The sequence below is a fragment of the Hippichthys cyanospilos genome, chromosome 18 (assembly GCF_059441005.1).
Source record: "Hippichthys cyanospilos isolate Australia breed blue-spotted pipefish chromosome 18, RoL_Hcya_1.0, whole genome shotgun sequence".
NCBI classification, from domain to species: domain Eukaryota; kingdom Metazoa; phylum Chordata; class Actinopteri; order Syngnathiformes; family Syngnathidae; genus Hippichthys; species Hippichthys cyanospilos.
Genome location: NC_142386.1, coordinates 4200550 through 4227819, shown reverse-complemented (window position 1 = coordinate 4227819; position 27270 = coordinate 4200550). Strand labels below are relative to the sequence as shown.

The 27270-nt window shown below is 41.9% G+C and overlaps 3 protein-coding genes and 1 long non-coding RNA gene across 7 annotated transcripts; 1 reads left to right on the top strand and 3 right to left on the bottom strand.

The window, feature by feature from the left end:
* Nucleotides 1–3725: 3725 nt before the first annotated feature.
* On the bottom strand, nt 3726–6510 carry sod1 (superoxide dismutase 1, soluble). The gene is made up of 5 exons (XM_088440019.1): nt 6342–6510; nt 5242–5338; nt 5084–5153; nt 4094–4211; nt 3726–4026 (listed from the first exon to the last, which is right to left on the bottom strand). The coding sequence occupies exons 1-5, from the start codon at nt 6411–6413 to the stop codon at nt 3919–3921; spliced, it is 465 nt and encodes a 154-aa protein (XP_088296145.1). The 5' UTR covers nt 6414–6510; the 3' UTR covers nt 3726–3918.
* A 477-nt stretch (nt 6511–6987) lies between these two features.
* scaf4a (SR-related CTD-associated factor 4a) lies at nt 6988–17318 on the bottom strand. Of its 3 annotated transcripts, none has more exons than XM_088440035.1 (19): nt 17174–17318; nt 14953–15036; nt 14821–14865; nt 14574–14735; nt 13927–14053; nt 13697–13839; nt 13435–13599; nt 13270–13349; nt 12899–12962; nt 12410–12583; nt 12250–12323; nt 11403–11593; nt 11237–11337; nt 11034–11147; nt 10422–10578; nt 10229–10344; nt 10017–10155; nt 9656–9796; nt 6988–9412 (listed from the first exon to the last, which is right to left on the bottom strand). In XM_088440035.1, the coding sequence occupies exons 1-19, from the start codon at nt 17201–17203 to the stop codon at nt 8559–8561; spliced, it is 2961 nt and encodes a 986-aa protein (XP_088296161.1). In that variant the 5' UTR covers nt 17204–17318; the 3' UTR covers nt 6988–8558. The 3 variants fall into 3 exon arrangements, with proteins under 3 accessions (XP_088296161.1, XP_088296162.1, XP_088296163.1); XM_088440036.1 differs by having other exon boundaries at nt 13709–13839; XM_088440037.1 differs by having other exon boundaries at nt 13435–13572; nt 13709–13839.
* Nucleotides 17319–17985: 667 nt separating this feature from the next.
* Nucleotides 17986–24850, bottom strand: LOC148408562 (organic cation/carnitine transporter 2-like). The gene is made up of 11 exons (XM_088440039.1): nt 24515–24850; nt 23402–23584; nt 23082–23185; nt 22850–23004; nt 22542–22713; nt 22341–22470; nt 22102–22205; nt 20196–20410; nt 19871–20053; nt 19115–19250; nt 17986–18591 (listed from the first exon to the last, which is right to left on the bottom strand). The coding sequence occupies exons 1-11, from the start codon at nt 24719–24721 to the stop codon at nt 18519–18521; spliced, it is 1662 nt and encodes a 553-aa protein (XP_088296165.1). The 5' UTR covers nt 24722–24850; the 3' UTR covers nt 17986–18518.
* Nucleotides 24457–27052, top strand: LOC148408561 (uncharacterized). 2 transcript variants are annotated; one of them, XR_015868522.1, is made up of 3 exons: nt 24457–24709; nt 26515–26592; nt 26827–27052. It is a non-coding gene; the product is annotated as an uncharacterized LOC148408561 (long non-coding RNA). The 2 variants fall into 2 exon arrangements; XR_015868521.1 differs by having other exon boundaries at nt 24457–24985.
* Nucleotides 27053–27270: the final 218 nt, after the last annotated feature.

Here is a 27270-nt window from a genome sequence, read left to right as displayed (position 1 = left end):
CACATTCGACAGAGTCCTAACGGGGAAAAAAATTGCAGGACAGAAAACTCCTACCCAGCAAAATAAATAAATACGAATAATGCATAAACAAAACAAAGTGACTTCCGTTGTTCATTTTCCACGCTCCCAAATTCTTTCTCTGCAAAATATTTGCTTTGGAAACATGCAATGGAGCATGTGGGGGCATTTACAGAATGAAAGTCCTTGCAGGGAAAACCTTCTGCAGCAGATTCATGGTTAGCTCAAGAAGCACCTATTCATATGAAATAAGGCTAATATGAAATAATAAGATCATGAAAGAAGGCTAATTTCTTTGGGTTTTCTGATATTACGATTTTTTTTTTAATCTAACTAAAGAGGAGCACTATGCAGTATATTTGGTCTCAAAACAGTTCCTCCCTGTTACACAATCTTTTTTTTTTTTTTATATTTCTATTTTGTGATTTGTTTTCTAGTCTGATAGTTGCAAGTCGTTGTTTTTTTTTTGTAAGTATATTTGTTTTTTCCAGGTCTTGGTGAGCATTCAGTGAAAAGTCACGCATGCTTGACAAATTTCCCTCACTCGATCGATTCCCGCCAGAGTCGGACAGCCGAAGCATCCCCGGAATGCCGCGCGGGGTAACCGTCTGCATCTGTCGTCATGGCGATCGTCACACAGGCCCTCCTGGAGCGGGGGAAAAAAAAAAAGTTGTAAGCAAAATGGAGGGCAGAGCCTCATGTGGTAAAACAAGTTGTGGTTACATTTAGGAGCGGTCTTGGAGCTTCACTTTCACATGAGACACTTCTCAGGGTTCAGAGGTCAGGTCACGGGGGTCCTTGTAATTAGACTGTCTGCTGAGGACCATTTATGACCTCTAACCCTTCACATCTTCAGTCTACAGAGTATCTCCAGATTTAGTTCTTGGGTCATTTATCACAAATAAATGAAGATAGTGTGATCTCAATCGTTGTCATAGCAAATCCTGCTACTAGTACCGTATTTTCCGCACTATAAGGCACACCTAAAATACTTCAATTTTCTCAAATGCTGACAGTGTGCCTTATTCCTGTCGAGATGGTTTCAACTATTTTTTAAGGCGTATTTTAGGTAAAGGGCATAACTCTGTTGACGCCAAAAAGCTATCACTCTGGTCCTCGTTTATACTTTCACAATAAAAGTGTGTCAGGGAGGCACGCATTCCTGAAGTCTATTCCAGACTTGCATAACTGCCATTACTACCGCCGTTTGTAAGGGGATGATGAATATCGGGCAAGAGCGTGACTTTTACCTCTTTCGCTCTAATATGGCGGAGGTCAGCTGGATGATTCCTCAATTGCAAATAATGGAATACTGTACTTTTTTCTTTTTTTTTTTTACATTCCATTAAACACTTTTAGACCTCCCGAGGCCTTTGTCTTAAGCTTTCATTATTCATCACCTCCGCATGTAAGGCTATTTATAGCAGCTTTTACCGTCTGTCAGTCAGAGCTGAGCATCAATGCAGGAGCCCAAGGTGCCGATGTTTTAGTCTCCCATCTTTACGATTGTATTCTCTTAATACGACCAGCTTAATCCGACACAATTTTTCACCTTCTTGTAATGTGACATTGTGTTAATTTATGACCTCAAGTTTTGCCTTTTGTATCATTAGACACGCAAAATTTTGCCGTCAACATATTGTTTTCTTCTATCACACAAACCCCCAGACATAATCCAAGTTCTTCAAAACAAAGAGAAAGGAGATTTACTGTATATGTGGACAATTCCCGAAAAAGGACAAAGAAACAATCACAGACAAACACATGGGAATCAAGAAGTGCATGTGTGTGTGTGTGTGTGTGTGTGCGTACCACTGCAGGGCACAGCTGTTCACTGTAATAAGCAGTCGAAAATCCAATTCCAGCATCCAAAACATGCAATCATGAAATCATATTCATATTTCAGCAGCTCTGCGCTCTCATCTGACAGCTCTGTGAGAGTGAGATGTTCATGAAATGTTTTCATCTGTGTGCAACAACCATCAATATTTTACACGGAATAATTGTCATCAATATTTGAGTGCGTGTGTGTACATTTGAACTCACCGCTTGTCTCTCCTGCTAAGCAGTTTCATGCGTTTGGATGAAGAGGAAAATACATCATTATCTTTTCAATGAAGTGTGGTTTGGCTGCTGTGAAGCTCAACATCACCGCCACCTAGTGGAAGAAAAAGTCTAGTGCGACACATGTTTGAATTGGAGGTTAGGAATGTCAAATATTTCAAATTTAGATCAAACGTTATACGCAAGGGATGAAAAAAAACAGTGTTGAGGTTAAATGAAATGAAGCTGTCAGATAAAAACACCTGGCTCAAAGAAAGCCCCTAAATCTCATCAAACAAAAACTATACAGTGGTCAATGCTATTCGAAGGGAATATGGCCAATATAATATAGCGACTTAGCTTGAGCTGTCGATATAAATTCAAAAGAAAATACTTGTCTCTTGCAATTACTTAACTCACTGCATTATGGCTAACCCTAGCGCTAATGTTAGCCAAAAGCTAACCGCTAACAAGGATTCCGGATAACAATTTGGGGGAAACAACGACCGCAAGCAAATACGTTGACCTCTCGCATAGATATTTCATTTTATTTTCTCATCTGTGGCTGTATTGCTGAGTCACAAGGCCAATGCTAGCCACTAAGCAACTTCTTTCGTTTTCATTGGCAAGTACTTTCGTTTTCATTGGCGGTTCATCTTGAGGTAACTTACGAATGTCTCTCGTTACGAAAAATTCAGTTGACAAAACGTCTTTTTGGAAACACATCAGCGCTTGCTCAAACAAGACTGTAATGTAATACGTCCCAATCTGCAATGTCTCCCCTTCTAAGATGCATTTGTATAATTTATTGCAATGTCGACTTGCCTACAAACGAGGGACATGAGTTCTTTGCATTGATGTTTACTAAGTTCTTGCGGTTTTCATGTAGACAGACACACTTCTCCAAACCTTTCACCAACAGTACACAACAAACATTAAACTGACATTAACGACGGCTAACATTGTACATATTCACAAAAAATTAAATAAATAAATAAAAACATACTTACCGCTTTGGGCAGCTGTAAAAAAAACCTCTTCAATTGCTAGTTATTGCTTCTGTGGACTTATAAACGATGCCTAGATCACAGGAAATGTAAAGAAAAAATTGTACAAATAAAATGACCCAAACAAACTTTTCTGCACCACCAGCAATACTTTAGCAGATCCATCTCAAGGCAAACAAATGAACTACACTCATATGATCAACTTTTGGAACAAATCAATTTCACAAGTATTGGTACCACTGTTTTAAGCAGCTTCAGACTGATATTTTCGTTCTTACCCCAGGCCAACCAACCAGTCACGATTTGACTTTTAAGTTGACTACACAAAAGGTGACTGTGTGAGCTAAATATTAAGCTACAAACTCCAAGGAGTCAATTAAGGAACAAACGTTAAGAAATTTGTATACAATACTGCAACATGTTCATTTCCCCAGGAAATTAGTCGCAAAATGACCCGACATGAAACCTTGGGGGGAAAAAAATAAATACACTGACTGAGCATCAAGTGAAATGGGTTGAAGGCTTCACATCACGAAGCGCTCTCCAAAAAGGTGGGCGATCTGTAGACAGTTTGATTCGACGACAGATTGACCACCTGTGAAAATTCTGACCAGGTATTCATTTCTAAGACAAAACAGAAAACTCACAAAAACAGTATTAAGATGAACATTTTAATTTTTGTTGTCTGTCAGTTAATAACTTGAGCGCAACATTGTCTTTGTGGTTAAAGCAGGCAAGTGCTTTGAGAATAGCATATATTTTGGCTCCTTAACACCCCCACCCCCCAAAAAAAATGAAAATGAGATTGAGTAGCTGAGTTGGTCTGTGTACGTTTTCCGCAGTGGCGTTTTCACTGGGTGATTCCGATGACGCCGCAAGCCAGGCGTCCTCCGGCGTTCCCGGTCTTCAAGCTCTCTTCGTTGCCGCCTTTTCCCAAGTCGTCGGCCTTCTCGTGGATCTGAAACGCGGTATAATGAGTGCTGGCTCAAGTCCATTTCTGCGGAAAACCCAAGTGTGGAACTTACCACCATGGTTCTGCCAATAATCGAGTATGGGCCGGAGAGGGAGATCACGCTGTCTGTGATGTCGATTTTGGCCACCTTATCGGCACCCGCTGTCACATTGCCCAGGTCACCAACATGTCTGCATTTCAAAAGACAAAACTCAAATGTGCCACTGTTTGACAAGAAAATCGGGTTCGAGTTCGCCTCTGAAATGCACTGGGAAAACCTGAAAAGCGAACGACATTTCTTCATTTTCCATAGCGCTTTTTCTTGTTTTTTTTTGCGTAATTTCTGAACAATTTCTCAAAACAACCACCAGGGGTAGGATGCACCCATGAAAACTACTAATGCCAGCTTCCTAAATGGGCATCCATCTAAAACAGAACAAATTAGAAGAGTGATGCTAATTCTATAACCTCTTTATTAAAAAAAAAAAAAAAAGTGATTTTTTTTTTTTTGTCAAGGACACCGGCTTATGAGTGTACACGTCAGAAAAAATTACTGGCAACGTAGACCAAAATGTATGTGTTTTACGGGTAGATTTGTCTAAGTTCTAATGTTTTTAGAGAGGAAAATGTGATGCTAAGTACAATTTGAATTAAAGTAAAAAATCAAAACATTCATCAAAGTTAGTCCTTCATATTCAAGGGGATGCGTTTAGTCTTCTGTGTGCTTGCTTTTCACAGAGCAAAAAAGTTTTTTGTCCAAATTTTCTAATCCAATTTTTGCAGGATATCTGAATACCAAAAATACTTGAATGCTGATGTGCTATTTCTAAGGAAATGATTGACAACTGAATCAGCAAAGGGTGCCGTTTTTGACCCAACTAGTTTGACTGTGGTCAATTGATCATTTAAAAAAAAAAGAAGTGAAAAGTGGCTTTTCCAATAAAAAATCATGTGACAGTTGACTTAAAAAACGGAAGCACACTGAAATGTGCAAAACTACCAATTCCGAGGTAGACTTAAAAGAAAGGGAGTAACTCACATCCAACCACTGGACAAGACATACCTGTCTGCATCTTTTGGACCAGCATGATTCTTATTGTGCGGGTTGAAGTGAGGGCCAGCACTGACACACCCTAACAAAGAATAAAGAAAAAACAAATCATGCTATCATGTGATTCTTCCTAAGTAGGACAACACACACTATTGTCCATTATCACCGACCATTGGTGTTGTCTCCAAAGGCGTGGACATGGAAGCCGTGCTCGCCTGGCATGAGGCCTTCAATTTGTCCCGTCAGCTTCACAGGGCCGGACTCACCCTGACGAGTCAAAAACAGCAGAAACACAAGACCTGTCAGGCCAGATGACAATGTGGCCCAGAGTAAAAACCTCATGGCTTCTATTTAAGGCGGAAATTTAGTTGAGCAAACAACTGCCGATAGTTTGTTTATTAGGTGCATTTACAGTTCTCAAAACGATTGCATAAATGGTGTGTTATGGTGACACTAGTATTTTAAAGTCTGCGGTTGTTTTGGGTAAGGCATCAGGACTAGGTCCAAACCACTCGATAGTTATGAAGGTCACCTGTAATTGTCTGCATAAAAAACATTACTTTCATAAAAAGGGAAAATATAAAAGAAAAAAAAATCTACGTCGTACCAGAATTATCGACTTTTGTAATGACCCACTAAAATTCATTTGTGTATCTACAAACTGGGCGGTTTGATTGATAAAAATCAGGCCGTGACTCAGCACTTTCACATTGCGGTCCACACCTCAAAAACACTTTCATTTGCACAAAATAGTTGACAGTTGATGATTTGTTTAGTACAAAACGCAGTTTAAAATGCAAAAACAACTAAAATATCCAACTTATGCAACAGGCGATATGCCTATCAATCATTAATACTTCGGTGTGCGAAGGTTATATGAAGACAAATACTTTACAGTCAACTCTTAAGTATTTTAAATACTACAAACTGCAATAATGTGCAACAACCATTTCGTTCACTTTACAGCTTTCGACTAAACGATCATTGCAAATGTTCTAAAATGACGTACTTTTCGCACACTAACTACGGGTATGCATCAAATGAATGAGCAGCGGATTTTTCATTTAAAAAAATACTTAATTAGACGGAGTGTGTTTAGGAGACGGAATGTGTCCATTATATAACTATGAAACTGGCAAAAGCGGTGTAAACAAAAACAAAGTGTCGTAAAAACAGGGAACTTAGCTAGCTTAGCACACAAAATCCGACGCACAGGACCACGCGAACTAAAAAACACGACAAAATGCTCTTTAAATTTGATATAGATTACCTGCTGTTCGAAATACACCGTCCCTTTGGTTTCACCGGCTCCTTTCAGCACACAAACTGCTTTAAGAACCATTTCTTTATCAGTAGTTTGGAACAAATCGACAACGTTGTAGTCGCAGAGAAAGTCGGTGACAGAGTGAATGCGACAACCAAGCTTCTTGTTCCTACCGGTGGCTCTCAATTGGGCGGTGCTCCAGGCAGCCAATCAGAGGCAACTACCGCCAAAACGCCGATGTCTGATTTGGCCAGCTATGACTGTCGCAGCTCAACCCGGAAGCAAGTAACGGGCCGTCAACAATGAAGTGTTTGTAAAATAATAAATGTACGCCTTTTTTAAAACTCTTTCAATTCTCTTTAAACACATATTTGCAAATCATATTTTTATAGTGACCTATAACCAACGCTGTTTTTTAAATTCATTTATATTTTATATATTTTTCTTGTATACTTTGTTCTTAAAATGTAATCAAATACTGTACCATATACTGTATAATAAATCAGATATCACAAACGTGCCATTTACACACCTCCCAAACACTATTACAGTAAATTGCTATCCAGCTTAATGATGATTTTTGAGAAATAGCTTAAAAATACATGGATATGGTTTAAACACTACAACGACCTTGACTAAATACTATACTGTATTTGGTACAAAAATAGTTTATTAAAAACACATTTTTGTGGCTGAAATGTTGAACATTTTACATCCATGTCTTTTTGCACGATTAACAAAGGTGATCACACAGCCGAAGAGCATAAAGCAAAAGTTGTGAGTGCTTCTGGCTTCTCAAAAGCTGTGCTCTTGGTAGACAAAACAAGGAGCGTCGTGAAAAGCATATTTACAGTGGCGAGCCCGAGATGTTGTTTAACTGTTTTCCTTCAAAATTCCAATGATTCAAGTAAGGGAAAAGGTTAAGTGTGTTACAGTAGTTTGTCAATGCACAAAAAGTGAGTAAAAGCACACAACAGCAGTCACCTACTTTGGAATAACTTGAAAATGATATTACTGAGCGATTTAGGCAAGGTTAGGATAATTAAGCAGACAACATGATAACACAAAAAGCTTGCAAATGTTCTGTGAGTTCAGAGATTTTACTTTCCGATCCATATCTGAAAAATTTGTGAAACATTTTACTCATGATTTTACTTCCTTCCAGTGTGCCTTGTTGAAAAAAATTAGGCCAGCAGAGGATATTTTATCATGCTTTTTTTTTTTAGATTTTAAAAACATGACAGAGATTTTTCAGCTTTAAGAAGTAATTCTGCCCCCAAACGCATACAAATGTGTCACAATTCTAAATATTACAAACAGAAAAAGGCCATCTTAAGACGTTTTGCAATTTTAAGTTTTAAAACATTTTTTTCAAGATGTTTTAAATAGGATCAAAAGCAGGAGGGTTAAAAGTAAACATGCTTGCTCCGTGCTCTTTATATATGCCAATTTGCTTTTAAACTACAGGTACAAAAATTAAGCAATATTCAAACATTAGGGACCTTTTATTCCACTTTTCTTCAGACTGATACCAGTACAAGTACTTAAACCTTGGGTAGTCACCAATATCGATGCCAAGTAGCACAAGTATTTTAAATAACATAAAGCACCCCTCTCCCCACCCCCCCTTCAAAAAACCCAAAACAATGACTGATCATTTTCAAATATAGCATGTTTCTTAAGATTTCTTTAAATTTGTGGCAATGTCCTGTTCCTCTAATTAAAACTGTTCCAGAAGAGTGGCCAACGCAAGTATCAACTTCCATCACGAATCTGCATTCGCCCCTCCTTGATTTTGATAATCGGTTGTTTTAGAGACCTTGTTTAACTTAAACGTTGCTGATTATCTGTGTAAAAACATTTGCAATTATCTGCTTTACTTAGGAAAACCATGATCAATATTTTTGACGATTCTGATGTTTTAGCAAACCAAATCAGTAAACGAATCATAATCAATTTCTTACTGTACCTACTACGATGATATTGAAATATCTTGTTGAAGACGGATGTTAACGTAATGTCATTTGGGATGGAGTGGCTGCAAACTATGGTTTTAAAAAAAAAAAAAATCTACAAAAAGGTTGAATTGGTAAAAGGTGGAAAAAAAGCGCAAGTAAGATGGCCATGTCGCATTCACACAATGTACAGGAAGGGAAAGGATGCAACATTTTCATTAGGCGCTCAAGCGACAGTTTATGTCGCTTGAGGGAGCCATCACGCACACTAAGAAGCCGCTTCCTGTTTGGAATTGGCCGAGGGCTGCAACGCAGTAGAGGGCTCGGCAGCGGGAGGCGCAGTCTTTTGGGGCGCTTCGGCTGTTTCCATGGCAACTGCGTCATGGGTATGAAGCTTGTCCATTTTCTCCAGCTCCGACAAGCGGTCGTCACGGTCCCACCGGCTGGCCCTCTCCCGCCGCTTGGGCCGCTCATCTTCTTTCGCTTTCTCCTGGGCCTCCCTGCTGCCATTCTCCCGGTCTTGCCGGTCCCGCCAGTCCCGTTTGTCTCTGTCCCAACCGCCCTCATCCAGTCTGTCCCTGGCATCTGAGCGGTCGCCGCCAAACTGACGCTTTGCCCCACTGCCAAATCCTCGCTCTCTCTCTGTCTCCCGTTCCCTGAAACCTGGACGCTCGCCCCGAAAAGGGCGGATATTCTCATCCTCGACCGCACGTGGGGCTCCTGGTCTGATGAATGGGGGCATAGGGGGACCTTGAGGGGGCAGACCTTGAGGGGGCAGACCTTGAGGGGGCGGACCTTGAGGGGGCGGACCTTGAGGGGGCGGACCTTGAGGGGGGGGCCCTTGAGGGGGGGGGCCGTGCAAAGGCGGACCATGCGGGGGCGGGCCGTGCGGCGGAAAAGGCGGTCTCATGCTGTGGGGCATCCCGAAGGCTCCTTTTGGTGGAGGGGCATCATGGTGCATCAGGGGTGGGAGGGACCCTCTAGGAACCATCTGAGGTGGGATGGGTGGCGGAGGGAAGCGCTGAGCATGTAGCACAGGAGGGCCCGGGGGGCGTTGTAGCGGGATCAAACCCGGCCGAGCCCCAAGCAGACCGCCTGTTGGAGGCTGGCCCGTCTGGTTACCTGCAGACAAAAAAAATAAATAAATAACATAAAACCATATTACTAGGGTTGCAAAATTCCAATGATTTTCATGGATTTAAAACTTCTCATGGGAAAAAAACAGGGATATATAACAATGACTTTTTGCTTCTGAGACAAAAATAAATAAATAATTTAATTATTTCAAAGGCATACACAAATCAAAACAATAGTATGTGAGAACAGTGACCCCCAGTGGACAAAACACGTGAAAGGGGAACTAACACATGGCTCCCATTTGGTTGTTGAAGAAGTTCGGCCCATCTGGGACCTCCTCAGGTTTCCTGGTGATCAGAGGCATGTCTTCACCTTTGGAGGACAGTGGTGGTGGCATGGAGAGTGGCATGGCCCCCGGTGGAGGGAAACCTGGAAGAGAGCTTGAGTTATTGGCCTGCCATTTTGTTTTAAAGCATCCATTTTAGAATCACGCTGGCTATTCTAGGAGTCCTCCAAAGACAACAGGGCATTTAACCACTTGGAGTACATTGCAGTAATTACCAAACTGGAATCGAATCCTCTCCTGACCACTTCATTGGCACTCACAACTCGAATTATTATGAACACATGAGAGCGCTTCAGTTAATACCTGGAGGCATCTGCATGGGGTTGAAGCCTGGTCTTATGAACGGTGGCGGGGGCATGCCAGGCGGGAAAGAAGGCGGTGGCATGCTCATGTTGGGGAAGCCAGGGGGTGGCACCGAGCTCATGCCGAGCATTGGAGGAACCTGAGGAAAAACAACCTCTGTTAGAAGGACATTTCAACCGATCTCTATGGAACTGGTCAGACAGATAGCTAACCTGTGCAGGGGGAAGAGGAGCAAACACATGAGCGCCCTCGGGCTGCTGCGACTCAGCTCCACCGTTGTGGGTGAGCTCCTGTGGTTTCTCCAGAGTTTTCTTTGCATTCCTCCACTCTGTAAGAAAAAACACAATTCAGACTCATTAACGCAGGTTTCAAAGCAAACCTAAGTTCTGTGACGTCTGTATGCACCTGGCGCTAAAGTGTCTCCATCCAGAATCCCTCCTTCCTTAAGCTCCTCCAGCTGCTCTTCCTTCAGTTTGGACCAGGGCACATAGGTGACCCCCAGCTCCACGTCCCAGAACTGCTTCAAATCAGCCTTGATGCCTTTGTTGAGAGCCCACGCTATCTGTTGACATAAAAGAAAAAGGGAGGGAAAAAAACAAGAGCAAGGATTTAGTTTAGTTCACTTAAAACGCTTTTGTAAATATGCTTAGGTATTATTGTAGCACACACTATATATGTATCGTGTATGATTAGTTTGGTGAATGGTTTTGTGCATTTGATGGGCATCCAAACAGGTTGTTTTTATCAGGTAAATTCAGGTGGTCCAACTAAATTGGCCTTGTAATCTCAGGAACAAAAAGGAAAGAATGGCAAGTGAGTTCTTAGACATCCAGTAAAAACTCTTTTATTCAGCGATGATACACTACACCTTAATTCAATTGAATGTATTTTCCGAGGTAGTAACACAGTCTTTGTTTCTTTTTCATGGATAACCTTCCTGTGGTGCAAAATATAATTCAATGTAATTCCTGTAATTAAGAAAATATTATGGTTTAGACCTGGCCCTACTTGCTGTACCTTAATGGCTTTTTGGTTGACCTTGTAGGAACCGCGACTCAGCTTCTGTAGGGCCCTGAAGGCATCCTGCCGGTGAACCATAACGATGTAGGCACAGCCTCTTGGAGGGATCATCTATTCAAATATAGACGACATTTGAGCATTCCGTCACTGCTGGTGCCTTTGGAGCACATTCCCATTTCCCCCTTCCCTCCTGTACCCACATTGATAGACTCAATCTGTCCAAACTCCTCCAGCAAGTTTGCCACATCCTGCTGCTGAGTCCTCTTGTCCAGCTGGCCCACCCAAAGAGTCGTACTGCAGACTGAAGAGCAAACAACATTGTACCCACAAAAATGGTAGAGCGCGCACATAAGATTTGGTACTCACTGCTCAGCGTCTCGCTCTTGAGTGGCGGGAGACCTTTTTGTCGACGCTCCCGCTCACGTTCTCTTTCCCGGCGCTCCTGTGAGCGAGAGCGCGGGGAGTGGTGGCGTCGGTCGCGGGAGCGCGAGCGGGAACGACGGTGACGGGAGTGCCGCGGGCGGGAATTGGACCGCGATCTCCTCCTTTTTGGGGATCTGGGTGATCAAATTGAAACCAAATTGCCTCCTAACGTTACATTTCCGATGAAAATACACATTTAATGTCATCTAAGCTGTAGGAAAACTACATTTATTAATTTACATTTAACTACAAATGCACAAAATTTTCAGCCACCAAAAATTTCTGCTGAAAATGCATTTTTTTTCCAGCTGAAAGACAATTAAAACTGAAACAATACATTGGGGAAAAAAGGATGCTGTGATGACGCAAAAAACACTGCCAACAAGTGTGTCTTAGTTTCACACAAGCACACAGAAGGACAGGGTTGTCACTTTGTAAATAACTACTGTATTTCAACGGGTCTATTATCGATAAACTATATCATGAAGTCCATTGGTAGCTGCACCATGCCAAGCATTCCAAAATTTCAATTTTAGGCAAGCATTTTCATTTTGGTGCAGCCCTACTTTCAATGTTCATGTTAAGGACAAAATGCTACCCCAGTGCATACAATGTAACAAAACTCTAAACTAGCATCGGAGAGCCCACGTTCCATGGTTATCCACTGGCTAATCTTCTAAATCTATGCCAGTGTTTAAGACACCATCTCACATCATCCCCCACTAATATACACACATCTAATTAAACCAGTGTCTGAAAGCCGATTTCCCACTGCCATCTAGTGGCTTACCTGGAGCCCGAGCGGGATGTTTGATCATGTCTGCCGTCCCTCATGGAAGAACGGTCCGAATCAATTGCTGAATCCTAATAAAGGCAGAGCCGACACGGTTTTATTTGGTTACTCATATTGCTCACAACCTCAAAAGGCTGTTGATTTTCCTCAGCATTACCTGCTGTCGCTGGGCCGAGTGAGGAGGATAAACCCCTGGGAAGCCAGGGTGTCCTGCGGAACCAGGAAAGGGCTGGCCTGGCACAACTTGCCCCATCTGAGGTGTCATTCCTTGGAAGCTTTGTCCAGGCATTAGACCGTAGGCTGGGAGCTGGCCATTGGGAGGTAAAGGACCCTAAAGACAACAAACCACATTCTATCACAGGAGTACTACAACTTGTTTTCTGGCTAAATTGGCAGCTGCAAAAAAAATAAAACCGGAAAATGGCAGTTTATTAGCAGGGCAGTCAGTGTTTTTTTTTTTCTCTCTCTCCACAATTTGTAACAAAATAGCCTTGACGGAATGAATACATTCAATATTATAAATGGGGAGGGGGTCAAAATTGTTGCCCGTTCACATTGTAATTATTTCAGCGGGTATAGAGGGCACCACAAGCGACCAATTCTCTGCCGAAAGAGAGGGCTTTGGAAATCAAAGCGTAGGAAATACCTGCTGTGAGAGGTCTTGAGTCATGTTCATCATGGGCGGCTGGAAGGCTGGCGGCTGCTGCATACTGTTGCCATGACAACAACAATCACATCATCATTAGCTTTCTTTGTTTTCCCCCTAACTTGACAGCATGAACATGTTTCTTAATAGGGCTGGGTGATGTGGCCTATTTTTTTTCCTTCAGTCGTTTTGGACAATTATATTTTTAATCAAAACAATAAACCCAAAAAACATTTATTTAAAGGTTTGAGTTATTCAAATATGAATAGGATTTTTAAAATGACGTACTAATCTAATGAATTCAATTCATATTCCCCACCCAGCCCTACTCTTTAGTATTCATCAATAATTCAGTCAATAGTCAGTCTTACAAGGAGGGCTGCGACATGTCGTCCTTGGCATCTTCTCCAGTTTCTGGTTCGTCGTCATAATCAAAACGATCCAACAACGTCTAATGGTGGAGGGTAAGTTGATTTTTAACATATGCAATTGTTGTGAAGGGTACAGGGACAGCTGTGAATTGCAGGAAGGCTCACCTTGTCAAACGCCGTTTTCTGCTGGGCGACCTGGGCGGCATGCGGGAGGGCATTGCTGAAAACCGGGGTGACGCTTGGGGTCTCTGGGTGGGGGGCGGATGGAGCCTGAGGGGCGGGTTCTGCTTGGACGGGCTGCTGCTGGAAGTTTTGAAGCATCTGTTGAAGCTAATTAAATACATATAAATATTCCAAGTTTCAATTTCTTAAGATGCACCGGTGTGTCAATGTACCATTGGGACAATCACTCTTTTGAAAGCGATACCTTAACACTTACTTGCTGACCCTGCGAGGACTGGAAGAGTTGAGCCACAGCAGTGAACGGGTCATCTTTTTGCAGTGGAGCACAGGGCTGCGTTGCGGCAGAGCTCACCACGTGGTCTTTGGTTGGGGTCAGTGGAGAGGAAGCTACCAGGAAAAGTATCATCGCAATCTTAATTCTAAGCTCGGGGCTACATAGGAACACAAGGATGGTTGTGTGCGAATGACAATCACCGGGATCCTCAGTGCAAGGCTCAGTGGCGCTGCTGGCGCCGGCCGCCATGTCTAGGAGGGGTTGAATGACATTGCTCTTGAAAACGCCGTTCTTCTGCCAGAGGTTCAGGACACGTACCAGCTTACTCTGCAAAAATGATCCGTCAACTCATGTAGTCAATTTTTTTAGGAGTGGCACAGTATAGTTAATCACGTTGTCATTGTATGATCAGTCTCCAGCGTTAGTGCTAGTCGCTAACATGAGTACCCGTGGCAGTCAAATGCAGTCGGGCATTTCAAACTAAAAAAAAAAGGGAGGTAATAACTGCAAATGTGTAAACGATGTCTGCTTCCTAATCTAGAGCTTGCGCATTCTAGAGGTTTGAATGTTGCACGACTAATAGAAAGAGAAAATTGCCATTAATACTGAAGAGAATAGGAGGATGGGATACAAACTGTACGCGTGTTAAAAAAAAAAAAAAAAAGTGAATTTGGGGAAATTTTATGTATCAAAGTACCAGTGGTATTGGTACACAGTGTATTGGTCCATAGTATACGTTACTATTTACAAGTTGAGAACTTATACAGGTACTGGTCGAATTCCTGCTATTTTACATCGTTTCTTATGAGGACCTAAAATCAGTTCTGAGTGTTGCTGATGTTCTTACTCTGTCCTCCAGCGGGCAAAGGCAGAGGTTCTCGAAGGTGGCCACAATGTTTTTGGTGAAGCGGGGTCCGAATACATCCTTGTCAGCGCCAAACTGGTGCCGTGACTGGCGAACAATCGAGTCCACCACGTACAGGCCTGACACTTTGTATTCAGACTTACACTGCATACAAAAAATAAAATAAAAATAATTATCATCATCATTGTTCAACACTTGGCAACATAAGAATTTCATTTTATGGTCTAACCTTTTTAATGAACTTTTCCACTATCTGGACGACGTGCTTGTAGAGCTGTTTAAAAAAAAAAAAAGACACATTCCTAGACGTACTGTCCATATTGCATACATTTTTGACCACTTGTGAGATGGGAGTCCTTACTTTCATAGCCTTGATGGCCGACTTGGTGATGGAGATCATCTTGGCGCGAGAAATGGGTGGCTTAGAGTCCATCAAGGAGAATAACTACACAGGAAAATAGAATACAAAGTACATTTTAAACATTAAATCTGAAGCAACACAAACTATTGAACTATCAGCACTGACCAATGAAAACTCACTTATACAAAAGTTGTAACAAAATAGCTTGAGTAACAAAATCATGAAGTGGGGCCAAGCCGCGTCAAAGCCAGAAGCAGCCATATGCGGCGCTTTCTCAAGCGGCAGTAACTTCACACAGATAGAATTCAGGACCGACAGAAGTGTTGAATTGTGACGGTTGATGTGGTGTCTGTGTTTGTGTAAGAGTGTCCTTCAGCTGAAAGACCAGCCATACTGTCCCAGATGGAGAAGGTGCAGTCGGTTTATCAGTCCAAGGGCACTTGGTAGTAGGAGGGTAGGAGCAAGTATATGGAAATCCTATCCAAGAGAGAGAGTCCAGATAACAGTTGTTTTGGGGAGCAGGTGGCATTCATGACTTTAAGGCACTCTACACCCGCTCGATGACGGCATGGCCTAATCTTCGTAATCAATGAGGATGAGAAAGACTTCACCATGAACAAATATGGGCGTAGATGTAATATTGTGACATGCCTTATCAACCTTCAAAATCCTCTGAATGAGACGAAGCAACACATGATGAAGTCAAATAAAAAACAAAACAAAAACAAAACAAAAACTGTGGCCTAAAGTCGTGCAAGAGAATGCAGGATTCACGCCCGACCAAGTCCGCCACCACCTGGTTCAAGAGATTGCTGATAACATGGTCGGAGCTGTCAAATTCAGGAAGCCATGGCATTATATAATGGAATTTTGGCCTAAATGAAGAAGTGGCAGAAACAACTCCCTATCACAATGTTCTGCATCATCGTCAGAGCCCCTCGCACATATGGGTCTTAAATTCCAGTCCTTGAGGGCCGCAACCCTGCACGTTTTCAATGCTTCTGTTTAAACACATTTGATTTGAATGATTAGCTTGTCAGCAAGCTCTCCAGTAACTTGAAAATGATCCTAATCAACTGAATCCGGTGCATTTAAGAGAGCAGCTTCGAAAGCACGCAGGATTGCGACCCTCGAGAACGGCGTTTGAGACCTTTGCAGAAGACTAGTCATAAGTAGGAGCCTGTGTAGAACATAAGTGTCAAACTCCAGTCCTCGAGGGCCTGTATCCTACATGTTTTCAATCCTTCTCAAGTACACTTGATTCAAATGATTCAAGCTTGCTGATGAGCTAATGAGTAGAATCAGGTGTTTTGCGGGGAAAAACTTGGAAAACATGCAGGATACCGGCCGGCACTCAAGGCCCAGTTTAACACCTGTGCTGTAGAATTTTCATATGTGAGCACATATCCTATGAGAGAGTATGCAAGTGAGAGAATTTAACACCGAAAGTGTTTCATGCACTTTATTTACGTACAAACAATGTACATCAGGGAGCAAATCCTACTTGCCCTACTCTGCCCCATTAAGCGCAAAAATAAATGAATACGAGGGACCACTGCAATCAGTAAAGTGACAAAATTGGTATTATGACCAAGGTAACGAAGGCAACTTTTGAGGAATCAATTGTGTTAAAGCCTCTTATTTCTTCTGCCTGAAAGGATCAGCAGAAAATGTCGGCGTTACCATTCCATTATTTGCCCGGAAGACAACGTGAAAGGGGCAAGCGGCGAATGACGCCACAGCCCCGCCTCTTTACCACTCTCTAACTTGGTTGACGTGACAACAAAGGTGGTAGACGGCAAGCTTGTATTCGTGCTACACGAACAACTTTTGTTATTCAGTCCTCCATAGCAACATCTCCTGCTTCACAACATCATAGATGTCTCATGATATTCACTACTCTCCAGCCATCATAATCCTCAAGTGAAGATGACTATCGTTTGAAGCCGAATGTTTGGTCATGCGAGTTAACGTGTTATGGGGCAAGGTTACCACAGGGGCCCAGTATTAGCATGCAACAAACGCTTCTTTCTACTAAAATGATAGACTATTCCAAATAGTCAAATGTATAAAAGCATAAGACAAACAAATGTTTCGATATGTCTTGAGTGCTCGACGGCCACAAGGGAGGCCCTCACTCACGTCGGGCCAAGCATAGCTTCTCCGCCGGACCTACGAGCGGCTTAAACGCCTCCAAAGTGCGCCGGCAAAACTACCTTACCTCCTGGTTGAAGGCGTTGACGGCGTCCATGGTGGTCCAGCGGTACCCCCGCAGCGACGTCCCCCCCGTTCGCACCTGCTGCCCGAGACGTTTATCCCAGCGAGGCTTTGCACAACATGTCCGTCGCTCTCAGCTAAGCGGCTAGCCTAGCTTCGGAGCAGGTTAGCTGCGCGTGCGGGGTCGGCGGGTACAGCAAAGCATGCTGGGAAGTCCGCGATGTATGTTCCCGTATTGCTCGATAGGTGTCGCTTTTACTTCGCAAATTGTTTGCCCTATTGAAATTTCTATAGGGGTTATTCCAGAATTGGAGGATTTGCAATCCAGCTAACACAATACAAAAACGTGTGTTTTCTGCGTAAATGTACTTGTCCTGAGACCAAATCTAAAAAAATAAATAAAATAAAACTGAGAGAAAATAATTATTGACAAATTTTTAACATACAAAATAATTCTAGAGTAGCGCCCAAATGATATTTTCTCTCATCCCACATCCTGTAATGACGAAATTGAATCTCAATTTAATCTGTTCAAACGGAATTAAAATTTCATTTGTTGTATATAATTTTGTTTCATTGTTGTTTCTTGTAACTGTGGGAAAATGTGTTTAATGTAAACATAACATTTCAAATATGTATGGATAGAACTGATGCAACTGAACAATTTGAGTGGTTGAATGAAAAATATACATGAATAACTTTAATTATTATGCCTTTAGAAGCATTTACAAAATTAGGGGGAAAATGCAATGTGTATATTTTGCAGTGTGTGCGCAAGGGTTAAAATATGACTTTACAAAAAAAAAAACTAGTCCATTTCAAAGTAAACAGAAAATGTTTCTCTTTATTGTCACTTCAAAAACAACTGACTCACATACAATATATATGTACAGTTTGTATATTGCTTGCACCTGTTTATAAAATATGATTGTTTTTAGCTTTTAAGGCTCTCAGCACCTGAGCAAACTCCATTTTGGTTTAGAGAACAAAAAGGCTGTCAGAGAGTAAAACCATTTGCATTGGGGGAAAAAAAACATTCAAATATATAAAACAACACATTTCCAGACAGTATGAAGATAACAGTAAAACAAATATATCACAAACAAGTATTGTGCGAATAGCAGCGCAAGGTCAGACCTCACAGTGCAATGTTGTCTTCACAAAGTATCAGCATGTGTAAACAGCAGCTGTACTTTAATTCAATGACACTACAAAGTCAGAAATAACAATTAAAAAAAAAAAATCACCCTGATATGATCTCATTCCAAGTAGTGAACATAACCATATTTTTTGGTTAAATATCAGCCCTGTAAACATTTGTCATTTTATTCCACATAGTACATTTGGTTTTAGGATTTGGAATTTTCCAAAACAACCACAGCCGCGGGGGTCTCTGCCTTTGAGATGCACGGACACTTGATGCTGTGGAGGAAAATTATTAATCAAAAAGTTTGTTTTCATCTTTGATAGGATCCTGGAAAAATAACAGCTTTTAGAAGTCCAACAGTTCTGTAACTAAACAGTAAATATTTTGTATATTCTATCTTCCAAGAAAGTAGACAGGTTCTTTTTTTTAATGACATTTTTGCCTACTTTCTCACATTGACCCAACCAGTAACTGAATTATAATAAATTTATGGTATTTGTGGTTGAGTGTTTTGCGCAGTTAATTTGAAATATTGTCCTGTTTTGGAACAGGACAAAAATTAAAATGTTTAAAAATCTGATTTACTGTGGTGTAATCAGTGATTCGCAGAGAAAGAAATATATCAAAACCAAAATCACTAAATGCTTAGTGTATCACCCAGTCCTTAATGGCCATATTTAGTGAATTACATTCGAGCAAAGAGGTCTTGAAAAGTCTGCAAATTGGCCTGGTCTATTTCACATGTGCAACTAGATTGTCATTTATTTGCTTGCTGAGTATGGTAATCATTTAACGTACCTCTCTCTCTTGCGCATCTGTTGGATAGATTCAGGCAGTGGTCGCCCGAAACTCTCTGGCAGGAGGATGGTGGCGAAGGCAGCCATAACAGCCAGACTACCCAGTATGATGTAAGGCAAGAATGAAGAATAGGACCCTAGTTTAAAAAAAACGGATGAAAGTTGACGTCATATGACAAATAAACATGTAAGCAGTGGTGGGTAATCGTCATTTTTTTCAAGCCATACGGAATTGGAATTGTTGGTCTGTCAGTCCGTCGGTGTGTTTTTGCCCAACCTTCCGCCACCACTGGAGAGCGACATTTGACATTTTTTTTTCTGGTCCGTCATTCATCAGGTCTACTTCTGTCTCCACTCGTACTAATTCTTTTTTTCTGTTTTAGTACTTATATTTAATGTTAACACCATATTTGTGGTTCTACAGTTACACTGCAATTGAAACACAACACTGTAATACAGTATAAGTGTAACACGAAAACAAAGCCAGCTAAGGCAGGGGTGCCCAAGTCCGGTCCTCGAGAGCCCCTATCCAGCCTGTTTGTCTTTAACGGTCTGTGATAGGCCAAAATAATTGTAAGATGGTAGCTTCAAAGCTGGATGCTGACACTTTTCAGGCATGGCATCTTGAGATTTTTTGATGTGGGTTTACTCATGTTAGACATGACAGCTGAATTTTATGCAGAATAAAAAAAACTACCATGCATTTTTATTTGTACAGCTAAAACCTTTGTTTGAAAAAAAAAAAAGTGTCACTCACTGAGCTCCAGCAGGTATGGTGTGATGCAGCTTCCCAGCCGTGCAACTGTGTTGCAGATCCCGGTTGCTGTGTTTCGCAGCGCCGTCGGGTACAACTCTGTACTGTAGGCAAACATCAGGCCGAAACCTGTAGTGATGGCATATTTTCCCACCATCTCCAGAGAGAGCGAGAGACTAGAATAACCTGTTGGACCAAAAACGGTCAGTTAATGGGATTTGGACCACACGGGGGCGGTGTTACATGATATCTCTGCATTGAACTCCTAGGTTTTATGTATGCCGTTAACATTGTTGATTTGTGGGAGAACAGATAAGATTTGAGTCACCTTCAGGCACCAGCTGTATGAAGTAAAGCGTCAGGGCGGCCAGCAATAGGGAGCCGATGACGGACATTCGACGAGACACATAACGCAGAGCAAGCCAGCTGGACACGTACGCTGGCAGCTCGACGGCCCCTGAGATGAAGCAGCTGATGTACACGTTGTCGTGGAACTGCGTTGTGCTAAAGGAGATGCCGTAGTAACCCGCTGACATGGTGAACCTGGCAGATGGGAAGACGTAGTAGACCATTAGGTCAGTTTAGCTAGCTACACGTCGTCTGAGTATCTACCTTATGCTTCTGTTAGGCCAGTTTAGCTAGCTACACGTCTGAGTATCTACCTTATGCTTATGCTGTTAAGCCTCACTGTTGCTGCTTTTATTTATTTATTGCAACTTGCTACTTCCCGTTTTTCCGCCATCTACTTGATCTGCGACAAGGAGCACTTAAGAGTGTACACTACTGCATTAGCTTTGGATGCTGACTAACCGCTATCAATCAATACAGCAGTACTTCACTGATGTGAAGTACTTTTGTACAGTGTTAGCCTTTTAAAAGGGATTTCAATCATATGGTCCGTGGGCCAGTTCTGGCCCGCGAGATGAATTTGTAATGTATAAAAATGAGCTGAATTTATTTTTCAATGAATGAACAACTCAAAATGTTTTATAAATAGTAATGTTAATGTTTTATGATTAATAGTGATGTTGTTAAGAAAGAATAATATGAAGTTGCTGCTTCTAAATGCTTGCAAAGAGGAGGTTGAAAACCCATTGTTTTATCATGCATTTCCCCCGATTGTTGCATTAATCCTTTCAACGGCAACTCGCGCACAGGGTGCGAAAGAAAATTTTGCGTTGAGACCCCAAAACCACAAGGGGGCACTAGCGGCCGATTTATGACATTTGCAAGCCTTTCAATGACTTTGTTGAGTGGCTTAGCCTGGACTCTCATAATGCAAAGTTCTTGCGTTGCAGTGTGGGACTTGTAGTTGACAAGATGCTTCAATCCAAGAACTAAATGATGCAATAAAGCTTTGAGATTGCTGCAAGGAACCATTTTGTTCCATGCAACGTATAACATTATATCTCCAATTTCCCATCTGCAAAATCCACAACAGTAAATAGCTGTTAAAATTCTTCAAACTCAAACAGCCTTGGAATATATGTATGTGTAAATATACATATGTAAAGCTAGAGCTGACGCCACTGAACATTTTGAGGGGTTGAAAGTAAAATTATTTATTGTTGACAATGTTATGAGCCTTTCAGAGTCAGCCCAAATTGGATGATAATAAAACCAGATTAGTGAAAAATCCCCAGACACCCAGGGTTTTAATATGAATTCTTGAATTTAATGATGATATTTGCTTTCCACCGATTTTGTGTTTATGAGTGATTAAAAGGCAGTTGAAATGCACATCGTGTACTGGACAAACCAGTCCGTCTCCCTAGCTGTATGACTCAGCTTCAGTTAAGCCCAAAGCTTTGAAGAGAGACAAGAAACAAAGGCACGCACAGTTAACTAAGGCAGTAGGGCAAACGATACCTCGGTATTTGTGTCAAGTTGTAAGTGAACGCCCCGACGACATTAAAAAGGAAGTTATGCATGTTACAAAATTGGCTTTGACCAGTTAGTTATGAATGATAAATGTTGCGGTCCACAAAAATCTAATTTATAGATTTCAGTGAGTTTTTTTTTTCTTTTGATCACGTGTTCGCATATCCGGTGAAGTTTTTTTTTTTTTTTTGCGTTATAACATTCATCAAAAAATACATGTGCGCTGATTTTTTTCTTGTTTTCCAGAAAATGTAAAAATGACTGAAGCAATTGAGGGTCATCCATGCGTCATCTGTCCTCACCTATCATCGATTTTACTTCATGTTAAAAACTGCGTGTGTGGGGGTACTCACGCCACAAAACATAGAATGATCGTCATGAGTCCGATTTCCACATCGCCCACCAGGTCCAGGATGCTGTGCGGTTCTTTGGGGTCCGATTCTTTGGGCTTGCTCTCCTACACAAAAGCCAACCATTATTATTATTATTACAATTTTTATTATTGTTTTGCGATTTTGGGTTGTACAAAACCGTCCCAAAATGTGCTTTTGATTTGAGTATTTTCTAAATGATAAAAAAAAGGGCTACTCACAATTAAGTAGTCTTCAAATAGGAATTCGGGCACTTTCACTTTGTTCATCCTGGCTGCCTTCCTCACGATGGCTTTGGCCTCTTCCACTCGTCCCTGGCAAAGGAGCCAGCGCGGAGACTCGGGGATGAACCTGCACGCCACAGAACCCGACATCAGGCTCGACCGGGTAGAACCACAATTATCAGAATACAAAGAACTGACCACCAGAAGGGGAAAAAGATCAGGCAGGGCAGGGACAAGGCCAACAGGAGAGACTTCCAATCCCTCAAGAAGTAAGCGCACACGGGTAGGATCATGTAGCCGGCGGCAAAACCGAAACAGGTTCCCAGCGACGAGTACAGCAGACGCACGTTGCCCGTCAGGATCTCGGCCCCTGAAGGCAGAAACATTAAAAAAAAAAAAAAAAACTAAAGAAAACTATTGTGCTGGGTAAATATACTGTATATGGGGACATTTGAAACCATTTTGTTGATAACATGGGAGCGGTTATCATGCAGCACAGTACGTACCAAGTACTAGTGCCGCCATGTAGTTGGACATCTGTCCCAGGCCGTTGATGACCAGCAGGATGGCGAACATGGACCAGGACACTGAGAAGATTTGAATGAAGCTGAAGATGGTCTGAAGAGCCAAAGTGGCGAAAAGGATGGGCTTCCTTCCTAATCTGTTGAGGGCATACAGTACATTATATCTCATAAATATACAGTAGAACAACAAATCAATCTTAAACGTCTCCAGTACTTGTCTGAGAGCTGCCCCGCGAAAAAGGATCCGCACAGGATGCCCACAAAGAAAATGGTGGTGGTGAAAGGCTTCTTCCATTGGTCGTTGCACACCAGGTCAAACTGAAAGAATATGACTTGTTAGCGCCCTACGTAAACTTCTAAATCAGATGGATTATTTTTCAGCAAGCAAAAAGGGGTGTGGCGGGATGATGGACATCTGACGTAATGTCCACCCCGTCAGCAAAACGGGAGTCCTTTGGCGACGGACAGACGGATAGTCCGCCAATGCTTACGAATTGCCCACCTCTGCATTTTAGGTTTTATCATTGCTTGCACCTCAGTGACTATGGTGGACTGGTAGATGTCCTTGCTGTAGATCCAGCCGTCTTTGCACGTCTCTTCCTCCAGGGAGGTGAGGTTGACGTCATGCTCTGGACTGTAGCCCCGATCTGACAGATTCTGGACCACATCTAGGCGGTACCTGCTGCAGCTGCTGCGCACCTCTTTGCCATTCACCACCTGTGGAAGAAAAAAAAAAGGATTGTAATCACATGCATCTTGGTGGAATATATACTAGATAGACTTTTTAGTGCAGTTGGAACATATTGTCAACAACATTTTTAATTACTTATTCATACATTTATTCCAAACGACTGAATCTTACTTTTGGTTTATGTAAAAATATATTTATTACGAACATTTAGTCTCCCAAGATGGTCAAATGATAAGCAACGGCTCGTAACGTTACGTGTAATACAGACGTTTCTGATACTTGAACATTTGAATCATTTTATGCTATTGTGGCGGACACTACGACCATGTCTCTCACCCAGTAGGCATGTTGCTATGATCCTTTGATGCTTTGAACCTGTTGGATTTGTCAGTTTTGTGATGGCATGAGATCTTTAGTCTTCGCATACTGGGTGAGAGACATGGTCCTAGTGTCCGCCATAAAATGCTGAATTACCAAATGCAATATGCAAATGGGTTTCAGATGTGTGGATCTTTTCTGGTTCTCTTGCATTTCTAAAAAAAAACGGGAAATTAATGCCATATGTCTTGTTTTTGTGCACGCTTTCAATCAGAGGGCGCTATGGACCACTTTTTTTTTTAGTATTGTGAAGTTTAATACAAATTCAAACACGTCTCATTTGCATCAAGTCGAAGAACCCGGTTACAGTTCGCGTGGCAGCATTCCTGATTTTTGCTCTACGTTGACAAAGTACTCACGCGCAACCCACCGCCAAACCTCGTTGGAAAAAGAACACATTTACGCCTTTCCCTCACGAGAACGCTCAAATGTGCAGTTTTGGTTGTTTTATGATCACTGTCACGCTATAACACTTCAATCGGCGTCGTGTTTTTGGAGTTTATACTACTTGTGGACGGGATCGGTGACTTGAGAAAAGCTTGTTCCGGGTAGAGGTTATCCGCCACTGTTGTACTCACTCGCACCGGGATGACGGCATTGCGCCAATCTTCCGTCAGATTGACATCGGGTACCCGGCAGTGGTGAGCCGGTGTGTCGGCCAGAAAGACGAGCGTAAAAGCGCCGAAGCCGTTGGGCACGATGCTGATGCAAAGCAGGAAGAACACGACCTGCTGGAATCGTCCGAACTGTCCCAAGAAGGCGACGGCCTCGGGGTAACTCTTCATGGCGATTGACAAATTTTGTTTGTTTGATTTAGTTTAAGAGGTCAAAAGATGACAACCCATCTCGCTTTGGAGTCCTTGCGCCGTCTCCTCCTTCTCCCCTAGTGCGCTAGCTGTAGCCACCGCCCTGACTCGCCCCACATGACCCCGAACCTGCCCCCCTCAAACCCATTACAGCCTGCCCTCTCTCCGAGAACCCCCGCCCGCGGTTCGTCCGGGAGGAGCGACTGTCAGTCACGCGACGAGACGCGAACCCGTTCACGTTCAGTGAGTTTCCTGTTTTCTTAATTGCTGACACCGCAAAAAAGAAAAGATGCCAAGTGGGTCATGTGACTGCCAAAGACACACCCAAGATTCAACAACAACAATTAATGGCATTGTTGTGGGACAGAAGAAGGAAAGAAGGAAGCTCGCTTCATTTGCGTGTTTCAAACGGCCGCAAGCGCGTCTGCTATGAGGCGTTTCGAGACACGCAACATTGTGGGACATATCATCATCCTCTCGGCAGTTCCGTCGGGACTCGGGACGCTCAGTTGTTTGAGGGAAGCTATGAGACCATCCTTCAAACAGCTTTTTCAAAGTGACAAGAAATGAAAGCTAAGATTTTAGATCCAACCTGCATGGAATAGATAAAGCCAAATGTAAAAACAAAGCAGCAAAACACGTGTCAAGTCAGCAAAGTTTGCCGACTATTTGAAAAGCTTCATTTCCTACTGTCACTGAAGGCAACTACGTGACGACCGACGTAAAAACAAAATGAAAAAAAATTGAGGTGAGCGGCTAAAAAAAGCCAAAAACAGTGTTGTACTATAAGACTAAGCCACAAAGAGTACGTTCATTTTTTAATATGCACAAAATAGGTAGTAGCACTTAAATTTTGTGTTACAGTTCAACTGGCTCCCAGATTAATTTCTCCCGTTTCCAGATGTGGATGGACTGTTGACATGTTTTCTGTTTCCTGACTGCAGGTTCGTCACATGCAACGTGCAAATTGTTTCACATTGACTGTCCTGATAATCAAGAAACGCTTGAAACAAAGTAACTCATTTTCAACGTTTTCTTTTCTGCAAGAAATATGTAAACAGTGAAAATCTGAAAAAGAATAAAAAAAGGAAGTGGCCCGGCGGGGGGGCACAAGTTAATCTGGTGTTTAGTTTGAATACGGTCATGCTAACTTGCTCCTGGGAAGCAAGCGATCATGCACTCGGCTCCCTTCTCAATCCCACTTCTGAAAAAGAGAACAGTCCATTAGTGCTTTTGTCTGTGAGGTCGTAATTTAACACTCATTTGTAATCATAGGGAATAACATTTCATATATTAATCACTGCAAAGATAGGAATAGGAATATGGGGAAATGAACATTTTACAACATATTAATTTCATTAAACACAACTGCTGAAAACAAAGAGTGCAATGAGAGCACACAACTCGACAGCATGCATAAATTATTCATATATACTATCAGTTTCTATCTTTGCAGTCGTTGTTTCGCGTGTTTATTGATGAACAGGACAGTTAGACGGTGAAATAGTTTCCACGTTGCTTGTGACGAATCTGCAGTCAGCAAACATGTACACAATCCATCCACATCTGGAATCGGGAGCAAGTAAATCTGGGAGCCAGTTGAATTGTTTTGAAAAAGAATATTTATGCAGAGCGCCTTTTGCAAAGAAGAGAGCGACACACTGCGGACATTGTTTTGTAGTTGAATTGTTGATCTTTTCTATATGCATTTGAAAATGAATACAAATTAAGATGGTCCTGTGTACATGTCTAACGCTACCTTCTTTTCGCAGCCTTGTCAAAGCGACCAGGTGTGAAAGGATTAGAAGGGATTTAAATTTCGAGCTATCCCTGAAGGCAGACTTTTACAGGTGAGTTGTGTTTAATTTGATGCGATTTAAGAGGCGGCAACCAAAATCAAATGTCGCTCCGGGTGATGCAGTGACCCGCATTGACCACACGGCGACGCTAAAAAGCTATGTTAAAGGCACTGAACTGCTTTTGCCACAAGACCATAGTTCTCCTGAGTTCAATTGAGTTTCAAATGTGGCTTTTACTTTTTTTTTTTTTTTGGTCAAGTTAAATTATATCTTTTCTGGTTGCAGATGGATCAATGGGAAGCGCAACTAAAGCAGGACGTGGTGGTGTTTACTTGGTCAACATGCATCTAAAAACTATGAGGATCTGCATCAAATATGTGTTCGTAAAAATTTCCTGCATTTTCAAGAATGTTCCATCATAAGTAAGTGGCATATTAAGAAAAATATCCGGAGCGTTTGTTCCTGTGATGCACAGCCGTTTCCAGCCCTACACAAAATTTTTCTCATTCATTAAAAAAAAAAAAAAAAAAACTCCCTTGACGCACTATATTATTAAAAACTTAATTGTACACAGTCATATTTTTACTACCCCGTACTTGCATATGCATAAATCCTTTTCTGTATTATTCTAGTGTTATTCTCTAGGATATTATTGAACAAGTAATAAAAATTCCTTTGTCAATGTTTCCATGGCGACAGATCAACCCTGAATTACAAGCGAATGAAACG

What these genes read in the sequence shown, in the direction of transcription:
- sod1 (XM_088440019.1), bottom strand. Translation starts at nt 6,413, where the DNA reads ATGGTTCTTAAAGCAGTTTGTGTGCTGAAAGGAGCCGGTGAAACCAAA. An exon ending in CTTTGGAGACAACACCAATG is followed by an intron (nt 5,154 to 5,241) that starts GTCGGTGATAAT and finishes ATTCTTTGTTAG; the next exon opens with GGTGTGTCAGTGCTGGCCCT. An exon ending in GGTCCAAAAGATGCAGACAG is followed by an intron (nt 4,212 to 5,083) that starts GTATGTCTTGTC and finishes TTTGAAATGCAG; the next exon opens with ACATGTTGGTGACCTGGGCA.
- scaf4a (XM_088440035.1), bottom strand. Translation starts at nt 17,203, where the DNA reads ATGGACGCCGTCAACGCCTTCAACCAGGAG. An exon ending in CAAGAGCGAGACGCTGAGCA is followed by an intron (nt 11,338 to 11,402) that starts GTGAGTACCAAA and finishes TTTGCTCTTCAG; the next exon opens with TCTGCAGTACGACTCTTTGG. An exon ending in CTCCTCTTCCCCCTGCACAG is followed by an intron (nt 10,156 to 10,228) that starts GTTAGCTATCTG and finishes GTTTTTCCTCAG; the next exon opens with GTTCCTCCAATGCTCGGCAT.
- LOC148408562 (XM_088440039.1), bottom strand. Translation starts at nt 24,721, where the DNA reads ATGAAGAGTTACCCCGAGGCCGTCGCCTTCTTGGGACAGTTCGGACGA. An exon ending in ATCATTCTATGTTTTGTGGC is followed by an intron (nt 20,411 to 22,101) that starts GTGAGTACCCCC and finishes CCCATCTGCCAG; the next exon opens with GTTCACCATGTCAGCGGGTT. An exon ending in CAGATGCGCAAGAGAGAGAG is followed by an intron (nt 18,592 to 19,114) that starts GTACGTTAAATG and finishes TTTCCTCCACAG; the next exon opens with CATCAAGTGTCCGTGCATCT.